The sequence below is a fragment of the Eleutherodactylus coqui genome, chromosome 7 (genome assembly GCF_035609145.1).
Source record: "Eleutherodactylus coqui strain aEleCoq1 chromosome 7, aEleCoq1.hap1, whole genome shotgun sequence".
NCBI classification, from domain to species: Eukaryota; Metazoa; Chordata; class Amphibia; order Anura; family Eleutherodactylidae; genus Eleutherodactylus; species Eleutherodactylus coqui.
Genome location: NC_089843.1, coordinates 139,492,696 through 139,518,816, shown reverse-complemented (window position 1 = coordinate 139,518,816; position 26,121 = coordinate 139,492,696). Strand labels below are relative to the sequence as shown.

Genomic DNA, 26,121 nt, shown 5'->3' with positions numbered 1-26,121 from the left:
CTGTGACAAAAGCACCAATTTCTACCTGCCGCTCAGTAACGGGTTAACTTTCTGTCCCCATACCAGTGCAGCCAGGAGTGACATCTTCTCAGGCAGCACAGAGACAGGGAGAAGCTGCTCCGTCTCTCCTCACAGCTCTGAGGTCACAGCTATCGCCTTACAAGCCTTCCTTCCCTCCTCCTCCTTCCTCTCACCTTGCCACCTCACAAACCCCTGTGCCCCTCCATAACCACAACCAGAGAGCTGCCATTGTAATAACTGCATAGACTAGCATGGCCATATTACTTCTAGCAGCGAGCGGAGCTATTTATACAGAGAGCGCCTGTAATGTGCAGCCTGTGCTACGGGCAGAGGAGACGAGGAGAGGCGCGCTGCTCCCCTCACACTCTCCCGCCTCCACATGACGCCTCTGTGCTAATAGACTGACGTCCCCGCTAGACCCCGCCCCCCTGGTGTTTCCTGGCCTCCTATTGGTTGGCAGGAGGAGGGCGCTGCGCAAAAACAGCTAAACTGGGAGCTGGGAGCTCAGACACTGGCAGCAGAGATCACAGCAGCTGGAGCAGCCAGGAATAAAAGTCCCAGCACTGAGGAATCACTATGGGATGTGTGCAATGTGGAGACTACAGGAAATAAAGTGACAGTGGTCACCAGCAATCCTAATGTAGCCCCTTCTAGCAGAGACACCATGTGCAGTGGATGTAGCAGCTTGGAAATGACTATTTTATCACACTGACCCGGGACTGGGATTTATCGTTTGCTAAGGACTAAAGGAATAAAAAAAAGGGGGATTGATTGTCCTGGTGATGAGGGCTCCGATCCGCCTATGTAGTGGGAGCCAGTGCAAGGAATACTAACACAAGTGCACTTCTCTTCTCACATCTCTTATTTTTCTATTTTTGTACATTTGTTTTTCTTGGAGATGATTGTTTTATTCCTGCTGGCGTGCATAGTGGATGGTGTGCTCTGCCAGCTCGCCTACAAGGTGCAGGAGGAGAGGGACCATGGCACTTTTGTGGGGAATATCGCTGAGGATTTGGGCTTGGACATTACAAAACTCTCCAGCCGCAGGTTTCAGACTGCCCCCAACTCTAGGAGCCCCTACCTGGAGCTGAACCTGGAGAATGGAGTGCTCTACGTCAAGGAGAAGATAGACAGGGAGCTGATCTGCAAGCAGAACCCCTCCTGCCTGCTCCACCTGGAGGTCTTCTTGGAGAACCCTTTAGAATTCTTCCGGGTGGAGATTGAGGTGCTGGACATTAATGACAACCCCCCGACTTTCCCCGAGTCTGACATCCAGGTGGAGATTTCTGAGAGTGCCACCCTCGGTACCCGCTTCCCGCTAGAGAGCGCCTATGATCCGGACGTGGGCAACAACTCCCTGCGCACCTATGAGATGACTACCAACAGCTACTTCACCCTGGACGTGCAGACACAGGGCGATGGCAACAAGTTTGCCGAGCTGGTGCTGAAGAAGCAGCTGGACAGGGAGCAACAAGCACTGCACAGGTACGTGCTGACTGCCATGGATGGGGGCATCCCCCAACGGACGGGCACTGCCCTCCTGACCATCAAAGTGCTGGACTCTAATGACAATGTGCCTGTCTTTGATCAGCCCGTCTACACCGTCTCCATGCCGGAGAACTCGCCCCCTGGCACCTTGGTAATCCAGCTCAATGCCACCGACCAGGATGAAGGTCAAAATGGGGAAGTGGTGTACTCTTTCAGCACCCACAACTCCCCCCGGGTGCGGGAGATCTTCAGCGTAGACCCCCGGACGGGTCGCATGGAGATCACCGGGGAGCTGGACTACGAGGAGAGCAACATGTACCAGGTCTACGTGCAAGCCAAAGACCTGGGGCCGAACGCCGTGCCCGCTCACTGCAAGGTGCTGGTCAAGGTGCTGGACCTGAACGACAACGCGCCGGAGATCAGCTTCAGCACCGTCAAGGAGGCTGTGAGCGAGGGGGCGCCGCCGGGCACAGTGGTGGCACTCTTCAGCGTGACGGACCAGGACTCGGAGGAGAACGGGCAGATCCACTGCGAGATCCTCGGGGAAGTCCCCTTCAGGCTCAAGCTGTCCTACAAGAACTACTACACCATCATCACGGACGGCGTGCTGGACCGGGAGCTAGTGCCTTCCTACACTGTGACCGTGCTGGCCAGGGACCGGGGCAGCCCTCCGCTCAGCTCCACCAAGTCCATCCAGGTGCAGGTGGCTGATGTCAATGACAATGCGCCCCGGTTCTCGCAGGCGGTGTACAACGTGTATGTGACGGAGAACAACGTGCCGGGCGCTTACATCTCCGCCGTCAGTGCCAACGACAGGGACGACGAGGAGAACGCCCATGTGTCCTACCACATCCTGGAGTGTGACATCCAGGGCATGTCCGTCTTCACCTACGTGTCCATCAACTCCGAGAACGGCTACCTCTACGCCCTGCGCACCTTTGACTACGAGCAGCTCAAGGACTTCAGCTTCATGGTGGAGGCGAGGGACGGAGGGAGCCCCCCGCTGTCCAGCAACGCTACGGTCAACATCGTCATCGTGGACCAGAATGATAATGCCCCGTCCATCATATCCCCCCACGGCAGGAACGGGACGGCCAAAGAGCTGCTGCCCAGGACTGCCGAGCCGGGCTACCTGTTCACCCGGGTAGTGGCCGTGGACCTGGATGAAGGAGAGAACGCTCGCCTAACCTACAGCATCCTCAGAGGCAATGACATGAGCTTATTTCGTATGGACTGGAGGACCGGGGAGCTGAGGACTGCAAGGAAAATCACTAGTAAGAGGGACCCCCATAGACCCTTTGAGTTAGTGGTGGAGGTTAGGGACCATGGACAGCCACCTCTGTCCTCTACTGCCCTCATCCAGGTGGAGATCGTGGACAGCACTGTAGAGAAATTGAATGAGAACCACCGGTCCAGCAGCAGATCCAATGACACAGCCTTAGATCTCACCCTCATCCTCATCATCGCCCTGGGCTCTGTCTCCTTCATCTTCCTGTTAGCTATGATAGTGCTAGCCATCCGCTGCCAGAAGGAGAAGAAGCTCAACATCTACAGCTGCCTGGCCAGTGACTGCTGCGTGTGCTGCTGCTCCTGTTGTAGCAGACAAGCCAGAGCCCGCAAGAAGAAACTCAGCAAGTCAGACATCATGTTAGTGCAAAGCTCTAATGTGCCCAGTGCTACCCAGGTACCAGTAGAGGAGTCTGGTAGCTTCGGGTCTCACCATCATAACCAGAATTACTGCTACCAGGTCTGCCTGACCCCAGAGTCTGCCAAAACTGACCTAATGTTCCTCAAGCCTTGCAGCCCTTCCAGGAGCACGGATACAGAGCACAACCCTTGTGGGGCTATAGTGACAGGCTATGCTGACCAGCAGCCTGATATCATCTCCAATGGCAGCATCCTGTCCAGTGAGGTAAGACAGCCACTTATATATTGATGTCACGTCCACTTCTGCTGCACTCATTCCTAAATAGGTTAACAGTATAAAGAACTTTTCCCTTGTAACCAGATGTTACTGATCCCTTGTTATCTGCAAATCCCCTTCCACGCTCATTTATCCACAGGAAATCTCTATGTCCTGCTACATCATCTATTTCTAAGGAACCTAGTTCCATTTCTTTCCTATCATCTGCTTTCCTATATTGATTTATGTTCAAAATCCCGCAGTGCCAATCTGTAGTAATAGATTTTAATTTCAAATACTGTTATGCTCATCTTTACAATACACTTGGTAACCATATATTGAATATTGAAGGAAGCTAGATAGGCATGATGAGTCAAATTTTCTCTATTTAACAAAGTCTTGGCATTAGAATTCCCCTAGAAAACTGTTGCAGCCTCTTGCCCACACTGCTTGAATGTGAATGAGGCCAGACTGGTGCTGAACAAACAGGGAGAGATTTTCCTGCATAGAGCATTGTTTGCCAAATAAAATGCCAGTCTACTGATCTACAGTACTTTGTCAAGCATTTTAAGATAGTGGCCCACTTATACTGTTCATTGAAATTTCAGTGAAATATTCTGCGTAAATAGATAAAAAAAAACATAGCAAATGAGAGTATCCAATTAAATGCTGCATAAATAACCCCTGTCAGTTTAATGCATCTGTGTTAAATGGAAGCTGCTTGAATACAATGAGCAAATAACACATCCATTTTGCATTTGGCAACCCCTCATACATAACAATCATACAAAGTGGTATATAGTATACTTGAAAAACCCAACTCATGCTATGAGCACTGCAATAAGCATGTCAATCATAGGTTCAAGAAATGCTATTACTCCTTCTGGTAGAGAGGGGTGCCCTCTTATGTCAGTATATGTTCTCTAGCTGAACCTAGCACAGTGGATAACATGCACTCTCAATATTTGATGTGTTCCAACTGCTGGGGGCCTAGGCAGCTCTTCATACACATTTCATCAATCAGCCTAGTAGCTGTGAGCTCTTTCATGTTTCTTGCAGTGACATTTAGAGTCCAATTTTGTTTCATTTATTTTTTAGAATAAACACCAACGCACTGAACTCAGTTATCTAGTTGACAGACCACGACGGGTAAACAGGTATGAACTGTGTTTGGGCACCTTTTTTTTATTTCCTTTTATTTTACACAGTAAAGATTGTTTGGATAATGCGTGTTTTTCATGGTTTAGTCATTGAAAGAATGTCCATTCCATTGCAAAAAAAAAGAAGGGAATTTCCATTGCCAGAAGGGCTATTTAGATATATCTTTGCATGCTTTATATCTTTTATAAAGTAGTTACTGTGTATAACAGCAAGGGTGCAACATGAAATGTATCATTTTCGCCATTATTGTCTCTCACCTGCCTTTCTCTGTGTTACTGCTGAGGGGAATACTTGTATCAGTCACATACTGTAGGTATATAGCCATTTATTGCAACTCCCACTGTGTCCATAGGATGGCAGAAGAATATTTGATTTTCTATTTCTCCTCAATACTGTGCTGTTTGTATTTGCAGTTCTGCATTCCAGGAAGCAGACATAGTAAGCTCTAAGGATAGTGGGCACGGAGACAGTGAGCAAGGAGACAGTGATCATGACGCCACTAATCGAGGTCAATCCTCTGGTAAGTCTGATGAGAGCAGGAATCAGAATTGGTTCTTTATCCCCTTAGTGACAAGAGCTGCAATCCCAAAATACCTTATATCATATGCCAATCCAAATGTGACAAGTAAAGGAAGAACACTATTATTCATGTATTTGACATTTAGTTGAATAGGTGTAATGGAAAATACCAAAATATGTTCACTGTGACTTTTCTGTAACTCTAATCAATATATGATGATGTAAAATACAGAAGACTGAAGGATTCCAGAGAGCTCGACAAGTTATTTTAACATCTCAGGTTTCAAAATGTAGCAAAAATGTAAATTGTGATGAAGAGAGATAATAAATATAAACTGACAATTGATAGATAGATAGATAGATAGATAGATAGACAGATAGATAGACAGACAGACACAGATGTGGCTTGAATTCAATTTTTCAGGATACAAAGTCGATACATTCTTGCCTCAAACAATGATAAAATATATATGTTAAACTTATAGGTCTTTTTAACATAGCTTGCGGGCAATGGATGGCCAATGGATGGCATCTGTCACAGGTACACATTTTTATTTTGCCAGTCTTGCTACACCTTTTTTGCTACACTTATCTCAGGATATTTCAAGCTAAGAGAAGAATTCAGGGAAAATACATCTGTAGATAGACAGACAGACAACAAGAAACATAATCAATCTAGAAATTCTATACCCATAATGGCCCTGTACACTTCCTTTTTAACATTCCTAAAGTTTTACCCCATCCCCAAAACAAATCACACATTTTACAAGATAGAAGCACTGGCAGAAAGGTTGTTTGAAATGTATTTAAAAATCTAGTTCTATCAATTTTAGGAGGTGAAATAGATGTGGGATAGATAAATAGATATATTGAAAAGGAAAAAGTTGGACATCAATAGAAGGAAGAAAGAAATGAAAGAAAGAAAAGAAAAAGAGAAAGAAACACATAGCAACATATACTTTTTAAGTAATATGAAAACAATAGATTGAATAGCTCCTTTGTCTGGTATGCAATCTAGTATTAGTACTTATGTGGATTTTGACTTGGAAGACCCACTCCCATGATCTTGAATAGATCCCATAATTGGGGGCAATGTCTATAGAAATGCACTCCCCAGCTGTCTGCATGCTCTGAGTTCAGTGATATCCACACTATTACTGGTGCTGGCTTCTAGTAGACACCAGGCAGAGTTTATGGAGCAGACGTTGCTGGAGATATGAGAGCTTCTGTCTTGGCCTTTGCCTTGTGTGTAGTTTGCGGCATTGTATGGGAAATCCTTTCAATAGAAAAGGCTATACTCCCAGCCCCCTTCTATTTTTACAAGTCATTAATATGCAGGCCTAATGAGAGTTCAGGAGAGCCAAGAATCCCTGGAGGTCGCTGCGCCTTGTGGGACTTCATGCTAAAGTGAACAGAGCGTCTATTTAATGTCTGGGAACCCGCACACTAACTAAGGCTTGCCAGAAGTTTACATTCAGCACAAGGAATCCTTTATTTTTCCCTATATGTGGGGCTCTGATTTATTGTTGTCTTGACTTAAAGAGATCTGTCTCGACCTATTTTATTATAAAGCGGGTTATTAATGTAAGCATTTGAATAGGGCTTAGCAGCAGACAGTAGTCCTACTTTGTTGAATTTTTTTTCTCAGATTTTCAAAGCTGCTAACCCAGTGAAGCTTTAAAAAGGTTAGTTTACCAGCATAATGGTTTGTAATTAAGGAGCACAGAATATTTAATTGGCATCTGTTATGCAAATCGCCAATACTCAGACAATATATGCGTTTGACTAATTAAAAAAATATGTAATTAGACTTATGCAAGTCTCGTTTCCAGATGCCACAATAGGCAACAAGTCATTATACAGATAGTACATAGATACATATAAATAAATAAAAAAAATATGTTAAACAATGTAGATATAAAGTTTTTTATTTATTTTTATTTTCTTATGTCCTAAAAAGAAACTAAAAGGGAAAACAAGAAATAATCACAAAATGAAATACCTGATTATATTGATCTGGGGAGGGCTTGATTGATCTTAGTTAATATACATTGTATAGTCTTATCAGAATAGAATTTGTAATTCTACATGTAATTCGAACTCTTGTTTGTTCATTGTGAAAATGCTCCACATTGGCTCAATTGGTTTAACTGCAGTCCTGTGTAAAACAACGGATTCCTTTTTTTTGCTTTTTTTAATTCTGACTTTCTACATGATAGAGCTGTAATTTATAGATCTGCTATAGTAGAGTGTATCATTGGTCATAACGTGACACATAATCTGGGGATGGGCATGTCATATGTGCAACATGTGAACCTACACAAGGCCCGCTTAGTAAGGGAGCCCATTACTACACTTCCTTGCTTCTATTAAGCTGAGTGTACTGAGCAAATGAACTTCATGGCACACAGTAACTAGTGAATTGTTATAGTGATACAGTATAAGGAGTACACTGGGATAAACTATTCAAGAACTAATGGTGCTCTGCTGTCTATGTCCAACCTAAAACACTAAAGACCGATGGATCTATGTTATGTTTAGGTGCAGTTCCATTGATGTACTCTTTGTTGTTTTTTTTTGTGTGTGAAAAGTAAAAGATGTTTATGCAAAATAGAGCCAAATGGTGTTAAAAGAAGCTGAATGGGCATGTCTATAATCACCCATTTGTTGCCTTTGTTTACATTGCTAAGAAGAAAACAGTGAGAACTATTTGGCTGACTCCAAAGGATGCTGAGTGCCATGTGGATCACATTCTTGACTGTTACCAGTGTAGCTGATAATTGATATTTAGTGAAATAATGAAGAGATCATTATTTTCACAGAATATATTTCTTTCCATATACATGGCAGGCAGCACCACAGGAGACAAATCCCTAAACTTCAAACTTCATTTCATTTGAGAAGTGGTGGTTTACAAGTGGTGTTACGTGGTTACGAGTTGTGTTAACCTTGCCAGTCTTTATTTATAGGATGCAGCCAACTAGAACAGCTATGGTTGTAGCCATGATGTTGTAAAATAACTGACTTATTGCTTCTGTACTGTCAGTGATATTTGTTCTTTGAATATGCATGTGATGTGTTATCATTGATCACTGATAATTTACTGTTCTTGGCAATTTTATGGTCCATTTAGTGAGTGGACATTAATTTATAACTTAAGTCTACCTGTAGTCTCTCAATTTCTCTGGCCACTGGTCTACAGCTATAGTTTAATACGTTCAACATTGCAGTGGGTTATTGAACACCATGGTTGGTGATTTTAAATCAGACATGCTTTGAGGCCCACACACTGTGTATGGATTGCGGATTCAAAGATAAGGGATTGGCCTGCAGCTATCTTTCCCAACTGAGAATGAATATACTCTCTGCATAAATACCTTCACCGTAATGAAATGATTGAGTTAGACAACTCATTTGGAAATAATTTAGGTTTTACTCAGCCACTGATATGCCCTGCTCCACCACACAGGCTCACACAAGTTATTTCCATAATGTGATATTGCAGTCTGTGATTTGCAAGGCCATAAAGCCATAATATCAATCATTTATCAATGAGAAAACCAAAACACATTTTATAGCAATCACTAATAGACATGGTTAGTTTATCTGTTCAGCAGTAAAGTAGAATTACAGTGAGAGGAAGATAATTTGGGGGAATTAATTATAAAATAACAGTTGCTAAGCTACTTCACCAATTTCATATGATTATTTCATTCACTTCAAACACCATAGTCCACATAAGTAGGCCATATAAATTAAAGACAAATAAAAGTCACTTAACTCAGATGAAATTGATAATTGTTGGTCCTCTGTCTAATAAGTAAGGTTAGATGTTACCACCATATTAATAGATTGCTTGTCCCTGTGGAAGCAATCTATTAATACGTTAGTAAGATATATTGCTATGTCATTACCTTCTCACTCTTTCATTATATTTACAGTATACAGTCATATCTCCCACTTCCAACAGCATACTCCCATTAATAGTGTTAGATGTTTCTGTAAAACTTGCTCAACTGTAGCTAAGGAATGTTAATAAAATGTGACCTTTAAATGTCTTCTCACACTTATACTGCAATTCATTAAAGTTAGGAAGAGACTATAAATAAAACGACTTCCTAGTTTATTATCTACACGGCAATATTACCAATATATGCTGGGTGCACCTCGCATTCTAAACCAGTGCAATCTATTTTCCCACCGTCTACTTTACTAACATATTCAAGCCCTTTGCCCCTCTCCCATGGAGAAGGAACAATGTCTCATGAATACATGTCTCCTCTCACATCCAGTGCTATTCAGCGCTGGTTGATTTAAAATGTGTAATTTATTTCGGAGGATTTTGCATTCATTTCTTTAAAAATCAACAAAGTCTGACAGCTGATAAATAATCCCCTATCTATCTATCTATCTATCTATCTATCTATCTATCTATCTATCTATCTATCTATCTATCTCATATCTATCTATCTCATATCTATCTATCTATCTATCTATCTATCTATCTATCTATCTATCTATCTATCTATCTATCTATCTATCTATCTCATATCTATCTATCTATCTATCTATCTATCTATCTATCTATCTATCTATTCCATATGACTTACCTCTTTCAGGTTGTCTGGTCTATAGATTTAGATCCAGTTATATTTTTATCTCCGTTTTATCACTCTATTGCTAATAATTCATATTGGCATTTCTTCCAACAGGAGTATTAAATTTACACTAACCTGTGAATGATAAAGCATAGTCTATCACACTTTAGCAGAAACGTTTTCATAAAAAAGAAAAAAAGTTCTAACAATTATTTAATACGTTCTCTTCTCATTATTTTTATTTGCACGATAGAGTATTAAAGATTGAAGTTGTCGGCTTCTGTATAAAACCCTTTATGTTTCTCATATCCCCCTCCTTAGCCCTTCTCCAATTCTTTAATCCCAGCTGCAGTTCACGTCTGAATTCTTCAACAGCTCACTGATCAGTAATTTATTTCCAGACTTCTGCATACTTATTATCAATGGAAGGTTAGGATGGAAGGCACAGCCACTATGTGCTACATTGCTTCATTTAGAATAAAAGTCATTACAAAGTGAGATTAATCTGTAATAAAAGCTCTTCCATTTGCTGCCCTTTACCACTTGTTGATGATTCTGCTTTTTTTTTATTTTCACAAAGTGCATTTATGGCACTGAGATGACAGAACAGTTAACATTATGAATCTAATTATAACATAGGGCTTTAGTGGAATACTAAATGGATATTATAACTGATTGGGCAGGGATGCACTGACACAACATAAGATGCACTATTAGTTTATGAAAATCATTGCTCATGCATACACATATGGTATAGCAGGCAGCGTTTTGACATCTACTCTTCGAGAATCACATTTCAGTAGTTTTAACTGCAGCTTCTTGTAAAGCCATCAAGACTCAATTTGGAATTTGTCTAATACCTCTGCATGCTAAGTGACAAAAAAGTGTCTGCTATAGCTGTATCAGTACCATCAGATCACTTGTTGACCTACAGTTGTATGACTCGTTAAATATAAGGCCACCCCCACACATCTGGTTTTTACCGTGATTACTGTGGCATTTGGAATAACACTTCCATTGATTTCAATGGGGCCTTGCAGACATGTGCTCAAATGCGGTGCTTTCTAGCGTTGCGATTTTTTAGCTCTGTCTGCTCTATTTTGCTGTGTTTAGAGCACTTCATCACCCATCACAATGATGAGTTGCGCTAAAACCCGCTGTTGGAGGCAGGAACCTGCATCTGAAAATGGCAGTAAAATCGTGGCAAAACACCGTGATTGAAATTGCGGCGTTTTGCTGACGGCATGTGTAAGAGTGTACTTAGTTAACATTTACTTTTAGAGAATCTCCGCTGCTCACATTTAGGATGTTTATCTGGGGGTCTATTATCTTGATGTAACTTTAGTATCAGTTCTATTTAAAACCGTACAGAACATCATGAGTCGCAATGCCAAACTACACGATATTCTCAATCACAAAGCAAAAAAAACTAATGTCTATTGGCATCTATAGTCTTAAAAAAACGTTTTCCAATAATAAAATAATTATGGGGCCCTTTAAATAATTTATGCCACAGAACACATTAGGAGAATTATTTCTAGACTATCCCCACTACTCCCGTTTAGGAGGTTTAGATGTGATTCTCCTCCCTTGTAGTAATATTTATACAAAGCTTTGTGCACACAGTTGGTATGGGAAGGCTTATTAGCATACATATGGCATTGTGTACACAAGCATTACTGCACAATTATAAACAACCCCACAGTGCATGTCTGTGTGCAAATCAATCACAGGCCTGAGCCTCACACTCCAAGCATTTCATTGCTATTCTTTGAACTGAGCAAATGTTGGGCGCCAGTGAAACATTGAGGTTATGTATTGGAAAAACTCATTTCCGAGTATTATATGTTATTTATACACTATACCCTATGATATGTACTGTATGGCAAGTCACAACCAATAGCATGAGTACAAATATAAATGTGATGGAAATAAAAAGAGGAAAATTCATAGAAAGTAAAGAAGTCATATCACACTTGCTTAGAAACATAGATTAAAATCAATCAAAATGTCAAACGTCACTCAAAAATGCTTAATAGGTTTAGAGAACGTAGGAAAGAACAGGCCACAAGCTGGTGAGGACATGTGTTTCCTGGAAGAGATCTAGTGATTTGTCAATAGTATCAGCATCCACATCTCACATTACATGAGCACTGAAAGCATCTAATCATGGGCATTTGCAATTGAAGCTCAGAGAGCCTGTATAGAGGTTACAGGAGGCATGCTGCAGGCATGGCATACAGAAAGCAATAACCTGAAGATGGGAGATAAAAAGGACTAAGAGAAAAACGCTTGACAGAGAAAGACAAAAATGGTTTTCAGCGAGAGCATGAAATAAAAATGGGGAAAGAAGGAATTTAAAGGGAACCTGTTGCCAGGTTCGGACAGCATCAACCCAAGTCAGGTATGCACATTGCACCCATGTAGATTTTATTCTGCCCATATCATTTAGAGTGGCAGCTCTCTGCCTGTACACAAAAGGGGAGAGTGCTGTCACTCTACATGGTCCGGGTGAGGAGAGGTCAGTTCGACTCTGACTCAGAGCTCCATTGTGAGTTCTTCTACAAAGTATGTTTATCCTGAAATGAAGTGTTTTAGAAAAAAACATACATGGATGCAATGGGCATACCTATCATGGGTTCATACTGCCTATGGTTCTGGAGTATGTATGACAGGTTCCCTTTAAATTTATGAATGCTCTTTTTAACCAGTGGAAGTTATGATAGATAGTAGAATATCAGTTGCAGGGAACCTGTAAAAAATCTTGCACTTTCAATAAGTACTTCACCTTCATAATGTGAAAGCCCTACATGAAACATATTATGTATGCCCTCTGATGTTTCATACAAGGTTCACCCAATTAAATCTCATCAGGCTGGTGGACACAAGAATTCAGCTGTAGGGATGAATAAATCAGCTAGCAATATTGACTTTTTGGTTCTTCCAGACTTCTGACTGAAGAATACAATTTCAACATGTCTCACAGGCTAAAGTCCATGTTCTGAATTATACCAATCTGTGATCTAAACAGCATTTTGTCGAATTAGCTAATTGGGGAACTGGGAGTCGTCTCTCAACTTGATCTGTGGAGAATATGATGAAGAGTACTTTAAAACACACAACGCACTAACTAATAGCTCATTATCCATCTAGAGATTAACAGATCATCACACTGACAATTATGGGGGAAATTGATTATTTATGGCTATCAGTACATAAGTGTAAGTGCTTTTACATCTCCATTCATTGATTGTTGCTACTAGTCATCTTTTTTAGAGGTTTAAAGTATGAGAGGTTAATCAAGGCCTAAAATCAATAGTGTCAAAATCTTTCATTTTCTCATAGAAAGCATAAATATAAAAAAGTAACAGCTGCTTTGCCTTACAATGGATGTGATTCTGTTATTGGCTTTATTGAGTCCAATGTGCCTCCTACAGGAGCTGACCTGTTCTCCAACTGTACAGAAGAGTGTAAAGCGCTGGGCCATTCGGACCGCTGCTGGATGCCTTCTTTTGTACCTTCCAGCGATGGCCGCCAGGCAGCAGACTACCGCAGCAATCTTCATGTGCCCGGCATGGACTCTGTTCCGGACACTGAAGTGTTTGAAGCACCCGAGGTGCCTCCAGGAGGGGAGAGATCTTTTTCTACCTTCGGAAAGGAGAAGGCATTACAAGGGCTGGCAGGAGTAGGCAATGGAAATGGAGGAGGGAGTACACAGGAAAGAAAGGAGCTGGATGGCCTGCTTTCCGGGACCAGAGCGCCTTACAAGCCCCCATATCTGAGTAAGTACTTGGTATTACCTTTTCAGTTTAAATATATTTAGGGAGAATTATAAAAATATCTGAAGAGTCACTCATAGTAACAATTCAGGGTATTGCTTTCAATTTACAACATGTACGCAAAACTGTTGACTGATTGAAACTATTGGTATTGTCACTGTCTTTATTTGCACTAAATGTTTGTAAATCTCTCCTATCTATGGATAGGCTTGTCATATGATTACTGTTACATACTGTTCTACACATGTTGCTGTATTCTACCAGTTATAAAACACATGATCAGAGTAATGAAAGAGACATTCTTAACATTTTATTTGGCCCTGAGGACAGTAAACTTGGAAAAGTGACCAGAATTTTCTTTTTTTGCTTATTGTACATAGTGGCTGATTATTATATGGTTAATATATTGATTTTAGAATGTGTGGTACAGGAACTGGGATGTTCTTCAGAATTCTCAACTAAAACGGGTTGTGCAATGTAAGAAGTGAAATCAGAAAACTTACCATAATGGTGTCAAAATAGTTCTACTAAAACAGTTACAACAATTAACAGATTGGACTCTAATCCAGGCCTGCAGAACTTGGCAATAGGTAGGGCCAAAAATAAAATTGGCAAACCTCTTGCAGATAGGTTTTTAGTGGCTCACTTTGTAAGAAACTCACTGGCTTGAAAGCGCTGCGGAATAAGTTGGCGCTATACAAATAAAGATTCTTCTTATTATAGAAAGGTATTCTATAGTTTAAGGATTAAACTATTTTGTAAACCCCCGGATGCTGTATGATTAGTGAATAGATATGAACATGGACCTCAGTTGGTTCATGCTGCTTTTTAGGGCTCGTTTACACGAGCATATCTGTACCACATATCAAGTGCACAATTTTTGTGCCCATAATGCACAGTGAATAGAACCCATTTACCCTACAATGCACTAACTGCAGTATAAACATGGTTCAAATTACTGTAGGATAGGTTGAAAGAATCTGCTGCTCTGCCACTCATGTGGGCTGCAGGACCTTCCCTACCTTGAGCGCTGTGCAGCTTGGCTGGTCACATGACTGTCATTCGCTGAAGGTTCTTTACCCCGCACAGTCATGTCATTCTAGCTGCTACTGCTGCTAACCACTAGTGGTAAAACGTAGGCTTTACTGCTAGCAGTGGCTAGCATGACATGACTGTGCTGCGGACTGTGACATGACTATGATGTCAAACGGCTAGCGACTAGTCTCTTGACATCATAATCAAGTCACAGTATGCGAGCCACTGAAAATCCTCTGCTGAACTGCATGTGGTTCGCGGAACATAAATAATGCATGCCTGCTCTAATCCTTTATTAAATCCATTGTAGTGTCCGTGGTCATCAGTTAAAAGTCGTTTTTTAGGTTTGCTACAACCGTGAACATTATATATATATATATATATATATATATATATATATATATATATATATATATATATATATATATAAAACACTATCACCAAGATTATATATATATATATATATATATATATATATATATATATATATATATATATATATATATATATATAGGCGCACACACATATGTATGTTTATAGATTTTATTTTAGCAAGGTTTCAGTTGTTACTTTATTACGAATGATTAATTGAAAACTGAGTCCACAAAAGTATTATGAAATAATACAACAGTAATGTGAACTGATGTTTTAGAATTATTAAGTCAAGCATGACTGAATGTCTTTGTATTACTATATGTAATCAGACCCTGTAGCTACAGTATACTACATTTTGGTATGGTTGTAAAATGTCCAAACAGAAAAGAAGTAATTAGTGGCATACAGTTGTTTTTGTGTCAACGTGACAGTTGGAGTTGTCCTATTCCTCTTTCTTTTTATTGGTCTTGTTATCTCAGTTTCTTTTATGTTTTCTATTTCAAATGTTTTCACCATTTTTTTTACCTTGTCTGACAGTCCCATTCTTTCTATCTATCAATATGTACTGCTCTGGGCTCTTCCTTGTAAACCATTGATTTATTTCATCACTCTCCTCCCACAGGATGCCTTTGTTCTTCACACCCTTTGTTCTCTTGGAAAGTAAAGCTCCATCATAATCCCTTTTTATTTCTTTATTTTCCACCCACCCTCCTTTTTTAAACTCTATGCTTTGACCTCCTTATTACCCCAATTTCTGCTCTTTTTTTCCTTGTCAAAATTTTACCAAATTTTAGTTTTAAACCTTTTTTACTTTGCTATATAGTATGAGTTATACAGACTTTCTAAGCCATAAAAGTACCAATAAACTTTTACAGTTACTTATGCAGAAAAGTGTAGCGGAGTTGCATTCCATTATTTCATTTCCCCAAATAATTTGTTTGGGCATAATAGTAGCTCTGACAGTATTGTTATTCTGGTTTTCCATTTGTGAACTAGATCAGGATGGATGGTGGTATGCCCCCCCCCCTCCCCCCTACACACACACATAATATACAGAGTCTTCATACAGTCTGTATCAAAAAAGCTGTTCTTTATTGACCCAGTTTATGGTTAATACAACTGAATAACCCTAAGCATTCTACCCTTGATAATAAAAAATCCTATATTTTATTCTAAGGAATATCATGTTTGCAAATGAATGCATGCCTTTACTTGCTAATGACTTCCATAGGCTGCAAATCTTAAGACATTTAGTAGAATGCTTATATTTAGGTATTGCTGGGTGCTAGATTTCATGGAGTTATCTAGGGTTAAACACTTCTGACTGACAATAAGTAAAAAGTAATTTATCAACTTCAGATGCTTAAAGCCATAGTGTGTAGCGTGTGCATACTGACTAAGTGAAGGACCGGGCAAGTGTAAAAGAATGTGATGTCTATTGAGATACATTGAAAAAAGGTATATGTAAACTGACTGCTTATAGATGACAAACAAGAAGTGGCATAATTTGCTATAGAGAAGCTCCAAGTAGCTCATGCTTTTGGCATATGACTTTTTATAATATATAGCTATTATATTATTGATCAAGATGGCATTAAAATACATTAATAAATATCTTTTTGGCTATGTAAAGTAATAGCTCTAACATAACAATATGCAAATTCACACTTGATAAAACTTTGATTTTGAACATTTTTACATATATTGTAAGTAGTAGAATTAGGTAAGACTGAAATGAACACGGATTTTTCACACAATGTATGCTAATTTAAATAGACTAAATATGTATCATCAATCTCGTCATATACTTTAATTAATATTTTTTTTTGTTTTACCACTGAAAATCAAATTTAAAGTACTTACCACTAGGGGTCTCTCTTCCAGCACCTTGGCAACCCACTGCCTGTCATTAGGCATTTGGCTTCTCTAGTAACAGGGACATGGAGACACTGCTAGTTACTACATGCAGGAGAGAGGTGGGCATTCAGATGATGCCATGCAGCTATTTGGAGCAAAGCTACTCAAGGTAGCATGGAAAGTATGGGAGAGGTAGTCCCAGCCAGTACAGTACTGGCAGAGTGGCTGGCTTATGACATTACCCCCCCCCCCCCCCCCTCTTCACCACCACCACCTGTAAGTAGATTGCAAATGGAAGGGCAGCAGAAAAATAGGAAAATTTGCATGGAAAACTGAAATGATAGAGCTCAAATTCAGTGCAAAAAGCAACAAAATAGTGACCAATGGAGACCTTAGCTGTTTCTAAAACTTTATTGAAAATTTAGGTATGCTTTGAATATGTGTCAGAACTGGAGATATTGAAGATCCCCTAATACCAGTAATCACATTGAAGTGCTCTACAATAAGCCTTTCCCTCGGCTGAAAAGACTGCTTAAAGGAGCATTTCAGGGAAAATTGATATACTATATTTTGCTTAGTACAATGCCTAAAGAGGCAAAGCATAAAGATTCAAAGTAATCATAGAAATGAACTTATGCACTGCCAATTTATACCTAAACTAAGACAATGGGGAAGATTTACAACTAAAAATGTACCAGGTTTCTGGTGCATATTGAGCCACAAAACTGTCTTAGGGCTCGGTCAGATGAGCGCGGTTTACATGCAGCTAAGCAATGTGTAAACCACGCTGCTGATATGCAGGGATTATGCGTGTGAATGGGCTGCCCCTATCTCCTCGGAGCAGCCCGTTCACGTGTCTGTGATGCGGGCAGCCTGCTTCCACAGCTTCTATAGGAGGCTATGATAAGCACCCTGGACAGCGCGCACCACGGAGCTGACAGTCGATTCGCCACTCGCTATCCGTTCTTTTTTTTGGAAGCACAGGTTCTACATTTCTAAAAAGGGTCCATGTGATCACTACCATGCTATAGAAGCATGGTTTACACACTCGTCTGACCGAGCGCTTACGTAGTTTTCTGGTGTTTTTAAACACTTTTTGACACTTTTTTTGACACTCCAGATGACAAAGGCTGTGTGGTTTTGTATGAAGGCAATGTGGCCTTATGGGAAGGAGGCGTGGTCGAAGTGTGACATTGTGCATTAAAAATGTGCTACAATTTTGGCGCAAAAGAAGCTAAGTAATAAATAGTATAAAAGTAGACAAAAGTGTCTAAAAATGCTCCAGATTTATATTCCAGCATGAGCCACTATGATAAATTTAGCACATATGAAGATTGTTAAATGTTAGACGATGTTAACAATTCTGCCCCAGTGCATCAGTTTTCAGAGGAGTGTTTTGTTTTTTTAAACAAAAGATTTTTAAAGGCTTACATCTCTAAATGAAGAATATTCTTACCCCTTCTGTTTTCTGCCAGCTTTTTAAAATATGATTACAAAACATGGGGGTGGGGGCTATTTATGTGATTTTTATTTTTCCCTTATTGTAGCTTATTTCTGCTTGTTTATTACTTACTAATTCATTTTGGGGATTAATTTACACAGGGTGTCCACAACCAGGAGACCATTGCCAACTTAGAATACAAGTAAGAAATAGTTAAAACTTGTGCTACACATTAATTAAAATCCATTTTTTTGACAGTATAAAGGAGACCATAGCTTCTTTTGACACATTGACAAAAAACATTACATGTGGTATCTTACTGATTGGCTCAACTTCAGTATATCAATTTCTATTATTTATTTTACATGAACTATGCAGTATGTAGGGGTTATGATTAAAGGGTTTGTTTATTTGTAAACTATTGATGGCCTATTCTAAGGGTGAACTTCCTGGGACCTTGTGAATCAACTGTTCACCAGGCCAACAAGCTCATACACTGAGCTGATTTCTAGAGGAAGCAGACAGCTCAGTTCCCACTGTAGTGGACAGAATTTGTATTACAGGCAAAGTTCTCATTCACTTCAGTTGTAACTTGGCCTGCAATACCAAGCTTGGCCACTTCAGTGGGAAAAGAGCCTGGTGAACAGCTGATCTGTGGGAGTCCCAAGAGATGGCTTCCCACCAATCTGCTATCGATGGCCAAGCCTAATAATAGGCCATAAAAAGTTTACAAATGGACTATTACTTTAAAGCTGAGCTAAATATGATTACCAAATCACTTCAGTTATGTGGTACAATTAATACAGTAATAGTGCATTAAATTGTTGGATCATTCAAATTTGAATGATAACTGTTCAGTGTGAACATGGCCAACGATTGAACGGCAAGCAATAATTCATTAATTGATTGTTTGTTGTTTATTTTATGTAGGCATTAAAATTACTATTTGCTCATTACATGTAAACAGTGATTGTTCAGTAGTTTAGTGGTACAGTGAATGTGAATGACTGAACCATCAGAGAACAAAATGTCAGTGATTTATCAGCCTGCATAAATAGTTTGCATGAGTGAACGGGCAAAATCTGTCATTGTTCGCTTGTTCTCTCGTGCGAACGATCTATCACTCCGTGTAAAAGGAGCCTTAAAGTAGATGCAGATGAAGATTGTTTTAAGACTCTAAACCCAAGGAAAGTGTTTTTTTTCAACCGTAAAAGGTTTGTCAACAATGAGAAGATCTAGGTCAGTGCTGTCAACCTATGAGATGTCTATGAGAATAACATTTGTTCTTATTTTCTGAGATATAAGATCCTCTTTGTACTCAGGGTGCTAATATTTAATGGACATACAAAGATAGTATACTGTATGGCACGAGGAAATCTACCTATAGGTTGTAATAAACACAAAATAATGTTCCATATATTAGTTTACAAATACAGAATTATTTTATGTCTAGTAGGAATTAGCATGTACCAATGACAAGTAATACATGGTAGTCAACTTAAGGTGAAATTGCTGATTGAGCTTTTGGCACATAACATGGAAAATGGCCTATTCTCTTGAGTATTATGATTTAATGAATGTAATACCTACTAAACTAATGCAAAAGAAACATAGGAGTAGACCATGCATACCAATCAGGGTGCTTCCTTTAATTTTCCAAAGGACCTTTGCAAAATGGTCACTGCTAGAGATGAGCGAGCATACTCGTCCGAGCTTGATACTCGTTCGAGTATTAGGGTGTTCGAGATGCTCGGTACTCGTGACGAGTACCACGCGATGTTCGAGTCACTTTCATTTTCTTCCCTGAGAAATTTGCGCGCTTTTCTGGCCAATAGAAAGACAGGGAAGGCATTACAACTTCCCCCTGCAACATTCAAGCCCTATACCACCCCCCTGCAGTGAGTGGCTGGCGAGATCAGGTGTCACCCGAGTATTAAAATCTGCCCGCCCGCGGCTCGCCACAGATGCATTCTGACATAGAGGAGGGAAAGTGCTATCTTGGTGGAGCTGCTATAGGGAGAGTGTTAGGAGTATTTTAGGCTTCAAGAACCCCAACGGTCCTTCTTAGGCCATAGAAATCGCAGATCGCACCTATGTGCGATCTGCGATTCCTGTTCTCTTCTCTATATGCGCTCAATGGGCCGGCGGCAGCAGCGCCGGCCCCATTGAGAACATATAGAAGACAAATCATTCTTCTCTGCCACAGCTGTAACAGCTGTGGCAGAGAAGAACGATGTTTGCCCATTGAATTCAATGGAGCCGGCAATACAGCAGGTTCCACTGAAAGCAATGGGCTGCCGGCGTGCGCGGGATGAATTGTCGGGAAGGGCTTAAATATATAAGCCCTTCCCAGCAATTCATCCAGAAATGTGTAAAAATAAAAATATATACCGTATATACCGGCGTATAAGGCGACAGGGCGTATAAGACGACCCCCCAACTGTCACCTTACACGCCGGGAATACAGCGGAGCAAAGAATAAAAATCATTACTCACATCCCCCGGCGGTCTGCGGTGCTGCTGCAGGCTGTCGCTCCCTCCTGGTCCCCGGCAGAGCATTGCTTTCTGAATGCAGGGCTTTAAATCCTTGCCTCCAGAAAACACACGTGCCTTCAGCCAATCACAGCCAATGACAATGATGTCATTGAATGGCTGTGATTGGCTGAAGGCACGTGTGTTTTCTGGAGGCGGGGATTTAAAGCCCTGCGTCCAGAAAGCAATGCTCTGCCGGGGACCAGGAGGGAGCGACAGCCTGCAGCAGCACCGCAGACCGCCGGGGGAAGTGAGTAATGGTTTTTATTCTTTGCTCCGCTGTATTCCCGGCGTATAAGGTGACAGTTGGGGGGTCGTCTTATACGCCCCGTCGCCTTATACGCCGGTATATGCGGTATATATTTTTATTTTTACACATTTCTGGATGAATTGCAGGGAAGGGCTTATATATTTAAGCCCTTCCCGACAATTCATCCCGCGCACGCCGGCAACCCATTGCTTTCAGTGGAACCTGCTGTATTGCCGGATCCATTGAATTCAATGGGCTAACATTGTTCTTCTCTGCCACAGCTGTTACAGCTGTGACAGAGGAGAACGATCTTTATGCTGACAGTGCGGGGGGGGGGCACTCTTGCCGCTATTGTGGCTTAATAGTGGGACCTGTGAACTTGACATGCAGCCCAACATGTAGCCCCTCGCCTGCCCTATCCGTTGCTGTGTCGTTCCCATCACTTTCTTGAATTGCCCCGATTTTCACAAATGAAAACCTTAGTGAGCATCGGCGATATACAAAAATGCTCGGGTCGCCCATTGACTTCAATGGGGTTCGTTACTCGAAACAAACCCTCGAGCATCGCGAAAATTTCGTCCCGAGTAACGAGCACCCGAGCATTTTGGTGCTCGCTCATCTCTAGTCACTGCCAATAGTTGGTTTATGAATATGCTCTAACTTCCCCTCTTCGGATATGTTGCATGTTATTTTTGCTGTATGTAGGTGACTACTTATACATATATACTACCTTCTCATGGTTTGTGACAGAATTAATTCTTGTTGTCTGCTTTTGTTACCATTTTGTGTAGAATCAGAGTATGGCTGACAGCTATGAAATAAACCCATCTTGATTTCTGGCACTTTGGTGTGTCAGAATGCCAATGAGTTCATTAAGAAGCAGAGAAAAAAGACAGTGTGAGAGAGCAAGTAAGGAAGAACATAGGGATTCCTGAAAAGAAGTCAAACTGTGCTAAGTACAGTACTTTGAGTGCCAAATGGTATTGTATCAACTGTGGCCCTCTATTAGGGATTTTTTTTACTAATAAATTTTCATTCTTGAGCTTCTACATTTCCATTATAATAGCAGCTTCTTGCTTCATGGCTTGGTCTAATCATACCCAAAATAAATATGTTACTATAATATATTACCAAATATAAAAGAGAAGTAATTCCCACATAATTGCTCGCTTTTCTCAAAAACCCCACTTCTGTTAGCTTCGTTGAGTTTTGTGAACTAGAGGTTATTCTATTCTTAGTATTTGCATATTTTTGTGGTAACTGTTTCTATGAAAATAATGAGTATGTTGGTCATTATAGATGCCACAGGGATTATCTCCCAGGTTGCTGAACATTTACACTTTTTAGCCGTAACAGTAAAATGACCTGCCTAAAATTGTGAAGATTCCCCTGGAGCCAAAAAAACAGCTGTGCCCTGTGGAGGCAGGGACTCCACAAGGTGTACTGTGATATATGGTAACTGTAAGCTGCAAATCCTGTAAACTGGGTCTTCACAGATCAGATTTGTTTTTCCAGCACATCTCACAGATGCAGTAGACATCTGCCGCATTTGGAGGCCAAGTCAATGTCTTGAAGTCTTTGTTGCATTACTCAAACCATTCCAGAGCTAGTTTTGCAGAATGGCAGGGCACCTTATCTTACTGAAAAACATCATTGCCATTATGGAATACTGTTGCCATAAAGGGGTACATTTGGTCTGCAACTATGTTTAGGTAGGTATTATATATCAAAATAGCACCCACATGAGTGCCAAGACCCAAGCTTTCCCAGCAGAACATTGCCCAAAGCATAACACTGCTGCCGCCATATACTGAGCTCGGGAGTGAAGTGCCACAGCGGGACTACCTGATCTGTGTGTGAGAGCCTGGTAGTTGCCAATCCTTATTGGTTTTTGGTCTTTTAGGGTCTTTTGTGTGGGATTCTTTTGTGGGTGTCTGTTTTTTTTGGTGAAGGGCCTATCTGCCCTGCTGCAGTCTATTGCCAATTGTTTTTTTCTATTTTACATGTACAGCTGCCTGGATACTATTTAAATTGTTTTGTTTTTTAATTAACTAACTAGGGCTTATTTTTGGAGTAGGACTTATATTTCAAACATCCTCCCAAATCCTGAAAGATCATGTTAGGGAGTATTTTCAGGGGAAACGGTATCACGCTTTACAATTAGGGTTTCATGTTTATTATATCAAATTTGTATAAATAAGAAAATGCATTTACTTTGTTACATGACACGAGGTCTAGATTTCCATGCCAATATTCACTGATTTGCTGTATAACATGACCACATAAAAAAGATGCTTGCAGCTCAGTGTATCTTATGACTTCTATAAATGTAAAGAATGTTCTCTTTGTATGAGCTGTTCTTCCAGAGGACGAGCAGTCAGTGCAAAATAAGGTCACTACAATAACAAACTGGATAATAACCCAAGTTTATCTCTAATTGCAGTTTTGGATTATGGAAAGTTTATTTACACAGAACCATTGCTACTGAGAAATTGGCACAGCTTTTAAATGGAAATGTACTCTGTAATATTGCACTTCTTTTAAACAATGAGATTGACTGCTATGTTTATTTGGTTTGACTGCGGATATGTTGGAACACTTGCACATCTGCATCGTAATTTGAATGGTATAAAAAAAGTTCTCAAGATGATTTCATTTTATTTTGTGAATGCAGTGACATTTTTCAAGTAGACATTCATTTTTCAATGTTCTAAGATTTATGATAATCATGAAGTATTTACAAAAATCCTAACAAGCTTGTTTCATTAAAATATTTTGAAAAGTCCCTAGACCTAAAGGTTAAATGGGAAGCTGGCTACAGAAGAAACACAGCTTGCTATATTTAAGCTTACAAGATCATACATTTAGCATTAGTCTGCTTTTTCTGTCTTTTGGCTTACTGCACATTTTATTTTGATTTTAAAGCATAATTTTTAGTGACGCAATTTGTAAAATTGGTAATATCAAGCAATAGCTGCATAGGCTCCAAAAACAAACAAAAAAAGAGCTGGGGTAGTTGTAAAAGAAGTGTCTGCAGATTAGTGATATAGGTTGGCGCTAAATTCGTGTTGTTTTGTAGATTAGGATTAAGATTTGGGGTATTTCAGGTGCAAAAAGCGGAGATTCATGACTTAAATGGCTTTTCTGGTTAAGGCAACTTCAAGAAAAAATATTCACTGTTGAGAAAATAAAAAAATGAAGGGAGATGCATTTATCGGAACCATCTTCGCAGGTCAGAATGGACCAAAGTTTAGGGTGCTTTGATGCAGTGCAGATTTTTTTCCGCAAGATGCAGAAAATTCTGCACCAAAATCTGCATGTATACATGTAGGCTATGGAACAGAAATCTGCAGCAACAGATTAAGCTTGTCTTGAACTGCGTCTTGCTCTATAATTCCATATTGTGTGAAAGCACCTTTAGAGGGGCTTACAGTAGCACATCAAATAAAACCATTGGACAACCCATTAATATAAATATATGCATTGCTCTGGGGAAATAGAGCACTGAGTGCCTGCCGATAATAGCTGATTGTAGGGGGTCCGAATAATGGACCATTTTGCTATGAGCTAGTCATTGGGGGCCCTATAAAATGAAAATGTGGTCTCTAAAAACCAGTCAACCACTTTATGTAGCAGAGGAAGGTATAAGAATAGACTAGTTGGGGTAAATTCATGGGCTAGCTTACTTTCAAAATGGTTTTATTTGTGTTATTCTAAATACACTCATCAGATATAATGTAACTCTGATTTTATGGCAGAAAATGCAAATACGTAACCATAGCCTCAATCATAATTTGGCTAATGAAACAGTTGGGAGCTGTAATTTTAGTATGCATTGCATATAACATCATTTTTTAATTATTCTAGACTGTTGCAGCATACAAAAGTTATCAGGCGTTTGTGCAGATGATCAAAATCATTGGCTTGTAGCATGTAAATAGCAATCTGCAATAAGCAGCTAATCAAGTATTCCTATTGTAGCAATTTGGATCCCAGCAAAAAAAAAAAAAAAATCTGCCTGTTTGAAACCGATCATCTCTCCATCTACGGCTAGCTAAATGCTTGCTTACTAAAGTCATTTGCTGGGCTTTTATTTGCATAATTCTAAGAATTAAAATGAATACAAAAAAAAAAATACAGAAACAAATAAAATATAGACTCCCTACTGTAAACTGGATAAAGGTACTTTGTGAAATAAAATGATTTGTAAGAAGAAGAAAAGAAGCTCTGAGTCAGGGGAATCTGCACCTGCAAAACGCAGCCATACCAAAGTCATAAGCATATTATGTAGTCTATGTGTAATGATCTCTCAATTGTGGAACAAATTAACAATTAACCCACTTCATTCTGTAAATTGAATAGTCTATAACATGATTGGCATTACAGAGCTCGTGGTGTCTGCCAAAGGGTTATCACCTGCTTACTAGAAGAAATACAAAGGCACCAAATGGCCAACCACATGCAAGCTCTTTCAACTTCGCCTTTCACTATTTGGTTTCGTTGTCACAGAATCTGCTAATTTACTGCAAATGGAGATTCAGTCCATTACAAGGATTATTTATATGTTGGGTGACCATAAACCTGCTCAGCAATTTAATGTAATGATTCATGTTATTTTAGAACAGACCATTATGAAATGTAAACTTGCATCAGATTGGTCACCATAAGCTACTCCATTGTTCCTGGTAATACATCAGAGTGGGTGTAGAAGAAGCTGTTTCATATGGGCACTGGTTTCTGATGGAGCCCAATGCTACCTCTGCCACATGCATTGATTTTACAAATGGCAGGTATGTAGGTCCTGGTATAGATTTTACTGTAGAGACAAGTTACACCACTGATAATATGTATAGGTGAAATGCCAGATGGGTGCAATACCAAGTGCTAGAGTCAAGAATACATTTTACTTTGTAGGCTTTTATTATTTGGTACATGAAAATTCTGCATGAATGGTGGTGGTGGTGGTTGTGGAGGGGGGAATTCATCTACCTGTTTTTTTTTGTTTCTTAATATAATTTTTGCACGGAAACATGACATTGCAAACTGTTTAATTCCTTTAATATTCTTTTAGTATTGTAGACTGTAGAGTCTTTGGCCTTTTTGTCGCTATACCACAGCATAATGTCCTACATTTCCACTGAGTTACATTTTAGCCTGTAGCT

General features: G+C 40.0%; 1 protein-coding gene across 2 annotated transcripts in view; it reads left to right on the top strand.

Moving 5' to 3' along the window:
- The first annotated feature begins 547 nt into the window (after positions 1 to 547).
- PCDH10 (protocadherin 10) overlaps positions 548 to 26,121 on the top strand; it is a 61,000-nt gene continuing 35,426 nt past the window's right edge. Inside the window, exons 1-4 of one of the 2 annotated variants that reach the window (XM_066573745.1) lie at positions 548 to 3,421; positions 4,511 to 4,569; positions 4,987 to 5,093; positions 13,128 to 13,472. In XM_066573745.1, coding sequence (XP_066429842.1) covers positions 920 to 3,421; positions 4,511 to 4,569; positions 4,987 to 5,093; positions 13,128 to 13,472 — 3,013 coding nt within the window. In that variant the 5' untranslated portion in view covers positions 548 to 919. The remainder of the gene's footprint in view (positions 3,422 to 4,510; positions 4,570 to 4,986; positions 5,094 to 13,127; positions 13,473 to 26,121) is intronic. The other variant, XM_066573746.1, reaches the window with a different exon arrangement.